The 9,216-nt window shown below is 43.3% G+C and overlaps 1 protein-coding gene across 3 annotated transcripts in view; it reads left to right on the top strand.

Moving 5' to 3' along the window:
- The window catches only part of IGF2BP3 (insulin-like growth factor 2 mRNA binding protein 3), a 143,535-nt gene that overhangs the window by 112,032 nt on the left and 22,287 nt on the right, over positions 1-9,216 (top strand). For all 3 annotated transcript variants that reach the window (XM_010839053.1, XM_010839052.1, XM_010839051.1), the window contains one exon: positions 6,828-7,109. In XM_010839053.1, the coding sequence (XP_010837355.1) occupies positions 6,828-7,109 (282 nt within the window). The remainder of the gene's footprint in view (positions 1-6,827; positions 7,110-9,216) is intronic.

Raw genomic sequence — 9,216 nt, 5'->3', positions numbered from 1 at the left:
CTGAGGTTATTGATATTTCTCCTGGCAATCTTGACTCCAGCTTGTGCTTCCTCCAGCCCAGCGTTTCTCATGATGTACTCTGCATATAAATTAAATAAGCAGGGTGACAATATACAGCCTTGATGTACTCCTTTCCCTATTTGGAACCAGTCTGTTGTTCCATGTCCAGTTCTAACTTGCTTCCTGACATATATACAGATTTCTCAAGAGGCAGGTCAGGTGGTATTCCCATCTCTTTAAGAATTTCCCAGAGTTTGTTGTGGTCCACACAGTCAAAGACTTTGACATAGTCAATAAAGCAGAAGTAGATATTTTTCTGGAACTCTCTTGCTTTTTCCATGATCCGTCTAGTCAAGGCTATGGTTTTTCCAGTAGTCATGTATGGATGTGAGAGTTGGACTGTGAAGAAAGCTGAGCTCCAAAGAATTGATGCTTTTGAACTGTGGTGTTGGAGAAGACTCTTGAGAGTCCCTTGGACTGCAAGGAGATCCAACCAGTCCATTCTGAAGGAGATCAGCCCTGGGATTTCTTTGGAAGAAATGGTGCTAAAGCTGAAACTCCAGTGCTTTGGCCACCTCATGCGAAGAGTTGACTCATTGGAAAAGACTCTGATGCTGGGAGGGATTGGGGGCAGAAGGAGAAGGGGAGGACAGAGGATGAGATGGCTGGATGGCATCACCGACTTGATGGACGTGAGTTTGAGTGAACTCCGGGAGTTGGTGATGGACAGGACAGGGAAGCCTGGTGTGCTGCAATTCATGGGGTCGCAAAGAGTCGGACATGACTGAGCAACTGAACTGAACTGAAGGTTTTTCTAAAGATAAATTTGGCATTTTATTTTTAAAAATTGATACAGTTAACAATGCTGTGTTAATTTCTTCTGTACAACAAAGTGATTCAGTTACGCATACATATGTATGTGTGTATTATATATAATGCACTGAGTTATCTGCAGTGGCTCAGTGATAAAGAATCTGCGTACTATGCAGGAGCTGCAGGAGATGAGGGTTTGATCCATGGGCCTGGAAGATCCCTTGGAGAAGGGAATGGCAACCCACTCCCGTATTCTTGTCTGGGAAATCACATGGACAGAGGAACCTGGTGGGCTACAGTCCACTGGGTCATAAAGAGTTGGACATGACTGAAGCAACTTAGCATGTATATATATGTGTGTGTAGACACACACACATTCTTTTTGGTATTTTCCATTATGGTTTATCCCAGGACATTGAATATAGTTCCCTGTGTTATACAGTAGAACCTGTGTTGTCCAGGGATTCTTATTTCTGGTGTGTATTTTTTTGTTGTGGAATAGAAATGAAGTTTATATACTGCAGCTATTATTGCAGATCTTTTTATATCAGCCTGAAGATTTGTATAAAGTACACACAGAAGTGTTAGAAACAACTTGGCTGATGGCTAAGGGGAGGATGTTGACTCTTAAACTTTGAAAATTATGTAAATGGAAGATTTATTCTAAAAAAAGGAACAATAGATTAAGTAGCAAGACAAAGAAGTTTTTTGCCTTTTTTTGCCATTCAGAGATAACCAGTGTGAAATTTGACATCAAGTTCAGTAGACTTTGTCTCATGCATTACAACTTACTATTTATTATTTACAGTTGATTTTTATTGGAGTATAGTTGATTTATGATGTTGTGTTAGTTGCTGCTATACAGCAAAGTTAATCAGTTATGAGTGAGTGAGCGGAAGTCTCTCAGTCATGTCTGACTCTGCATCTGCATGGACTGTACAGTTTATGGACTTTTCCGGGCCAGAATATTGGAGTGGGTAGCCGTTCCCTTCTCCAGGGAATCTTCCCAACCCAGGGATCTAACCCAGGTCTCCCGCATTGCAGGCATCTTCTTTACCAGCTGAGCCACCAGGGAAGCCCAAGAATGCTGGAGTGGGTAGCCTATTCCTTCTCCAGTGGATCTTCCCAAGCCAGGAATCAAACCAGGGTCTCCTACATTGCAGGTGGATTCTTTGCCAGCTGAGTTAGTAGCTGGTAGCTACCAGGGAATCAGTTATGCATATACATATATCCAGTCTTTAGATTTTTTCCCATATAGGTCATCATTACAGCTTTTAAAATGCCAAAGATCATTCTGTAGAATTGTGCAGGCTGTCTTTCCGTTAGCTGTATTTATACTATTAGTAGTCTGTCTCTGGTATGGCATCCCTACCACAGTCTGTGTAGCTAGTCCTCTGGTGGGCATCTAGGTTGTTTGCAGTTTTTTGCCATTAGAACTAGTTTGGTAATGAAGTCTTTCATTGTTTCCTTAAGATGCCTCCCTGCAGTGGTATTACCAGGCTTTTGGTAATTATTGCTGAATTGTATGTCTCAACCTCTTACTCTTGGTACAAGGAGAAAATGGAATGATGTGACTTTTCAATGATGGCTAAGCCTCATTTTGTTAGGACCTACATGATACCCAGCAGTGAGATCTAGGAAGAAGGAAAAGATTTTAGACATGGAATTTATAGAGTCGAAAGACCATAAATCTGGTCGTTTATAGTTTTTCAGGTGAGGAGGCTAATGCCAAATCACAAAACAACCTTTCCAAGGTTCTTTGGCTACTTACTGTTCAAGCTGGTTTAGAATTCTAGTCTCTCATTCACTACTCAGCTCTGTGTGTTCCATTGGATACATTTAACTTCTATGAGACTCTGTTCTTCTTACTCTCTAATCTTGAGATAAACTACTTATTCGTTCTCGCAAGGCCCTTTCAGTCCTACCCTGTGATCTACCCCAATAAACTTAGCAATGCGATTAAGTGCTACCAGCCAGCAGAACTGCTCATGGGTGGGAACTTCCTGGTGGTCCAGTGGTTGGGACTCTGTGCTTCCAATGCTAGAGGCCTAGCTTTGAACCCAGGGCAGCCAAAACAAAGCAAAACAAAAAATACTACTCACCATCTTCTGATTGACTGAAAATCACAGCAGAGCAATCAAGTAATGATGGGAAACAGCATTCTGAGTAATACACATGTGGGATAAACATCCTTGAGATCTGCTGAACTCAATGCATATGTTTTGAATAATTAGATGACAATTTTTGATCAGGTATCTTGCATGTACAGTAAGGTTGGTGAAAATACTAGAATGTTTTCCCCTGAACTCAGCAGACCACTAGATAACGTAGCACGGAGAGGTTACAGTGGTAGACTTAAAATTCATCAGTGTACAGTGTTCAGTCATGAGACAGTCATTGCTGGCAGTTTATTCACTCCTGTACCTTCAGCTGTGTCCAGTTGTGGAGTGCCGTGTGGTGAGGGGTCAGGAGCCCTGGCAGCCAGCAGTGGGCATACACAGGGCAGGCTGTCTGCTCTCTGACGGGAACAACCTGAGTTTGGAGTCTCTGGGGCCGAGACGGCACTGGGTCCTGGAGCACTGTGCCGCCTGGCCTCCCGATGGAGAGCATCTTTTCTTTTCCCCTCAAAGAAATCTTAAAGCAGAACAGTGAAGTTGGGAAGTTGTAGTTATAGTTTATTCCAAGTTGAGAGTTGTTTCTCGGAACACACGTGACTGTATTTGGATACACAGAAGCATCTGGTGACTTACATGTTTATCTCTATTTATTTCCATGGAGAAGGATATCTGTCTGTCTGTATATGTCTCTTAATCAGGAAAGAAGCTAATTAACTTTTTAGTAACATGGACTGTAGCCTGCCAAGCTCCTGTGTCTATGGAATTCTCCAGGCAAGAATACTGGAGAGGGTTGCCATTTCCTTCTCCAGGGGATCTTCCTGACCCAGGGATGGAACCCACATCTCCTGCATTGCAGGCTGCTGCTTGACTTTCTGAGCCACCAGGGAAGGGCTCCCCCGCCCCCAACTTCTTTTTTTAAAGTAACATTACTGACTTAATTGCACAGTCACTCACTCTCTTCTGAAGTGCTCAGTTTTAGAGTGGGGAAGGATGTTACTGTGAACTGTCGCCTTTTATGTCCCAGGTCGAGTTGCGCCCTTCATTGCATGCATCTCTCCTCTTGTCTCTGAAAGAACCTTCAGGGATAGGTTTCTCTTGGGCTTTGAAAAGCTTTATCTCATTTGTTGAAACACCTGTAATTCCAAACTTTCTGTAGTAAACGTACATCATTGATGTTAATAAAATTTCTAGCTGTTGTCTTCCTTTAGAAATAGCCAAAATACTTTAGGGCCCTTAATCCACATATTCTTTAGGAAAAAAGGAGAGGGAAGAAGGCAGGAAAAATGTGTTAACTGAGGGTTCTTGTATCAGGGCATTGGTAAAACAAGTTTTTCTGTGTGTCTGCTATCACCTATGAAGCTTATGAAAAGAATGCCATCTTTAGCTTTTTTTTTTTTTTAATTGAAGTATAGTTGATTTATAGTGTCTTGTTAATTTCTGCTGTACAGCAGAGTGATTCAGTTACACACACATACATACACGGGAAAAGAACTCACATGGAAATATCCCAAGATATATTGTATTTGGAAAAACAACAAATCACAAGACTATGTATATCATGATCTCAGCTACACTTTTTTAAGAAGGTACTGAACACTTACACACCTATGTGAACAGATGGAAAGAACTGGTCCGTTTGCAGAAGTTATCACAGTTAACAGTTACTCTGGGAAGGGTTTTGGAAGTAATGGTGACAGAAATGTTTTGATACTTTGTTAGTCTGTATGACTGGGATCTTTTAAAGAGTCATTTCGTGTGCATGGAGCTGTAGGACAGTGATGAGCAGGCCCCTGACGCGTGAAAGGGCAGAGTTCTGAGTCCTGAGGACACTGGTGGGTCTGGTCTGGTTTTCTACATCTGCCATGCAGTTTCATGGTTCTGTTACCCTTTTTGGTGCTGGGCCTATTCTCTTTCCTTTTGAAATGGAAAAATCTCCAGATAAAGAAAGCAGTACGTGAACCACAAACGATCATTCTGAGCAACCAGACAGATCATTTTACGCCTGTTCTTCTCTCCTTGCCTGGGTCGAACTCAGGGTCCATTGGGGTACCATCTGAGCAAAGGTTCTGAGCAACCCTGGAGAAAGCACGAGGTCTTTTTTTTAATTTTGTTGTGCACTGGGAGTGTGTATTATTAGGGTGATGTCTATATGGCAGTATCTTCTGTCAACTTTTATTGAGTTCTTCGCATTTAAAATATGTAGGTAAGCTAGAACACACCAATTTATCTTATAAACTTAGGAATCTTACACACTTTTCTCATAAATGATAAGTTAAAGATGCCAGACATGGTATTTACATAGAAATGTAAACAGGCAGACTCCTTCTATGGTGTGAGGAGCCGAGGGAAGGGGCAGTCATTGGAAGGAGGTCCTTGCGGGGCTTCTGGGACACTGGGGTGTCCTAGCTCTGAATCTGGAGATGCATGCTCACTGTGAGAAAACTCAGTGAAATGTTTGCTTAAGATTGGGTACTTTTCCATAGTTCAGTTCACTCGCTCAGTCGTATCCAACTCTTTGTGACCCCATGGACTACAGCACGCCAAGCCTCCCTGTCCGTCACCAATTCCTGAAGCCTGCTCAAACTCATGCCCATCGAGTCGGTGATGCCATCCAACCATCTCATCCTCTGTTGTCCCCTTCTCCTCCTGCCCCCAATCTTTCCCATCATCAGGATCTTTTCAAATGAGTCAGTTTTTCGCATCAGGTGGCCAAAGTTTTGGAGTTTCAGCTTCAGCATCAGTCTTTCCAATGAATATTCAGCATTGATTTCCTTTAGGATTGACTGGTCTGTTTGATCTCTGTGCTCTCCAAAGGACTCTCAAAGAGTCTTCTCCAACACCACAATTCAAAATCATCAATTCTTCGGCCCTCAGCCTTCTTTATAGTCTAACTCTCACATCCATACATGACCGCTGGAAAAACCATAGTTTTGACTGGATCCGCCTTTGTTGGCAGAGTAGTGTCTCTACTTTTTAATATGCTATTTAGGTTGGTCATAGCTTTTCTTCCAGGGAGCAAGCAAGCATCTTTTAATTGCCGTACTTTTCCATAACAAGCCTCTAAAATGGAAAAAAAAAGAAGTAAAGCCCCTCTCGAAGTCGATGCGTGGGTACACGGATGGATGGGTGATAGGGAGGAGAGTTTTCGCTCTTCCCTCTGGTCCACCGCCACCCCCGTCTCCCTGCCTCAAATCACACCATAAACTCCGCAAGGTCGTGGATTGCTTTTTTCCCTCAAGAACAGGCTCATAATAGGTATCGAGTGATTTTATAGTGGTAAGTAACATGAGTATTAAATTCTACTTCCTCCAGTGAGTGGCTCAGAGATTTTTGTCCTTTGATTCTGAAAGTGCTTTAAATATTTGTTTTTAAGTCGTTAAAGCAAGGGAGGTGTGTATTGTCACATCTTTTCTATTCTGATTTGGAAAGACTAGCCAGAAGGAGAGCCCCCTCTTCTGACCTGTGGAGGTCCTCATATGCTGTTATTGACTTAATGGTGAATAGCTTAGTAAGTGTTTTTTGTTTGCTTGGGTTTTTTCTGGCCACACTGTATCTTCTGGGATCTTGCCCGCCCAGGGATTGAACCCAGATCTCAGCAGTGAGCGCACCAAGTCCTAACCACGGGACTGCCAGGGAAGTCCCCAGTTAAGAGTTTGACAAAATGTTTTTTTTCCACTTTACTGGTAAATGGCTAATATGTTCCCTTGGAAACCTATTTTCCCCGTATGTCTTTCAAAGGGAATGTGGGCGGGGAGTATTAGGTGTGTTCTGGATTTGCTATCTGTTCAGGGGCTTTATTCATGAGCTTTACAGCCAGGAATCCTGAGTGGAAGAGGTCCTATTGCTGTTACTCAGCCTGGTTGCTGTTCCCACCCCCTGCTCCTTGTTGACTTTCAGAGCTTTAGACAAGCTGAATGGGTTCCAGCTGGAGAACTTCACACTGAGAGTGGCCTACATCCCCGATGAGATGGCGGCCCAGCAGAGCCCCTCCCAGCAGCCCCGTGGCCGGCGTGGGTTTGGGCAGAGGGGCTCCTCAAGGCAGGGGTCTCCAGGGTCAGTGTCCAAGCAGAAGCCGTGCGACTTGCCTCTGCGCCTGCTGGTTCCCACCCAGTTCGTTGGAGCCATTATAGGAAAAGAAGGCGCCACCATTCGGAATATCACCAAACAGACCCAGTCTAAGTGAGTATTTCCTGGGGTACGGTGGGTGTTTGAATCTTCATAACAGGGTATGTTGCTTGCTACTTCATGTCCTCCTGACATGGTTATGATCCCTTCTTGTATGCTACTTGGGAATCTGGAAAAACCTTGTGATTTGATATCTTTAGTGCTCATTTTATAAAAACCTGGGGCTGAACCTTAATCTCAAAGAGAACTTTAGATTTTCACACATGAATGGAAAACAAATGATACTCCTGATGGGGGAGGCCCTGACCTCTAGGTGGTTCTCTGCTCCCCCCACCTCCTCCCCAACCTCCACTGGTACCTGCCTTCTGTGCTTTTAGAAGTAATTTTCTGGGTCCAACACAGAAGAGTTTTTCAGTTTTGCTTTAGTTCAATGAAGAATAATTCAGTTTATGATCTGTAGTTATCCTGTGTTTAAGCCATGTAGTCAGAATGGTTCTTTCTTTAGGATGTTGTTTGATAGTTTTAATTTGCAGATTTTGGGAATTAGAAGATTCTCCATCAAATACTGGAGCTAACTTTTTAGGAGTAGAAAGCAGGAGCTATTTGTTTTTATTTACCACTGTAGTCCCAACACTGGGCCTGTTGATGGCTCTCATTTTTGTCAAATGAGTGAAATAACTGCATGTGAATTATGTTTAATTCTGTTAAAGTATATCTAAGGCACTGTCTCAGTTTTGGAGCTCCAGTGATTATATGTTCGTGGTTTTGCTTTAATAACCATCCTGTGATGCTGTATGTGACGAATTTGACCCAAAGCAACTTGATGATGAACTCTGTCCTTGCCCTTCGTTGTGTAAATTGCTACCAGGTACATCTCTGGGACAGTTGCCACCATATTTCCTGAAGAACTGTGGGTGTACTAGAGAGAAGAGGGAGTGTGTACACACCTCTCGAGTCATTCTATACAGAAGAGCAGGGAGATGGCCTTGGGCCAGCTACAGGGATGGCTGTGGATCATTTTGCTTTTTAAATTTAGTGAGAAAAATTTTGTGTGGTCCAAGGAGTTAAGCAGAGTCTTTTTCAGAAAGTACACCTATGTGCTGTGTTTGTTCCAACAGGCTTAAGAGGTTGTCCACGCTGATCACAGGCCCCATGCCAGCCTTCAGGTGGCGGGCCCGTTTCTGATGTAGAAGCAAAGCGAACCTTGTCTGGCGGTGGTCATGCGCTCACTCCCCCGGAGGAGTGGCGCCTGGCCCTGCCTCACCACACTTGGGAGTGGGGCAGATGCAGAGTGCTGGCTACCTTTGTGCAAAGTCGGTGGCCTTGACTTCATCATGTTAGAGGGCAGGGACGCCACCTGAACCATAGCCCAGTCAGTTTCCATCTCAGATTTGCCTCATTTTAATACAAGAGCTTCTCTTTAATTCCCTTATCAAGAGCGTCTCTCTTGCGTTGATTCTGTTACCTGCAGAAACTATTCGGTCGTTTCCCTTCCTCATCACATGGCAGATGAAAGTTGTTCCTTTTAAAGCTGCTCATTTCCTTGTCAGAGAAAAGAGCTTCTGTGATTTAAATGAAACTTTTATTTAAGCAGGAAGATGGAGGATGGAGAGGGAAGGGAAGCGATAGTTGTATTCGATGATTCGTTTGCAGCTCTGCCAACAGATTTAATTAACTCTTGCCATTGAAACTAGTCATTATCAGATGCTCTGCTTCTGGAATAGCCTCACAGGGCTGCCCTAATCTGTAAAGCAACATTCCTTACTCTCAGAGGATCAGAGTTTAGTAATCCTTAGCACAGTGAGCAGGTGCAAATAAACCGGAGGAGGGAGATGAGCACTTCAGCTACTGGAAGAGAAGCAGTACTTAGAGTGATCGGAGGTGGAAACCAGTGACTGGAGAGGGTTCCTGAGATCAGAGCTGTTACATGAGATACTCTTTTTATTGGTTATTTCTAGATATTCCTTATTTGTTTCACTTCTACATTGCCCTTATTTTTAGCTATAGGTTTTAATTCTGAGATAAATCTTGGGTTTTCCATTAGGCATTTGGGAAAATGAAATCCAAGCCTTGATTTTATTGGCAAAATGTAGTGGTCATTCAATAAAAGAGTTAATCTCTGTCTAACCCCCAAGGTGACCACTGTTGAGCTGGGAATATG

Source organism: Bison bison, unplaced genomic scaffold (assembly GCF_000754665.1).
Source record: "Bison bison bison isolate TAMUID 2011002044 unplaced genomic scaffold, Bison_UMD1.0 scf7180017864109, whole genome shotgun sequence".
In the NCBI taxonomy this organism is placed as follows: Eukaryota; Metazoa; Chordata; class Mammalia; order Artiodactyla; family Bovidae; genus Bison; species Bison bison.
The sequence above is the reverse complement of the archived record's forward strand: the minus strand, read 5'-3'. Positions and strand labels throughout refer to the sequence as shown.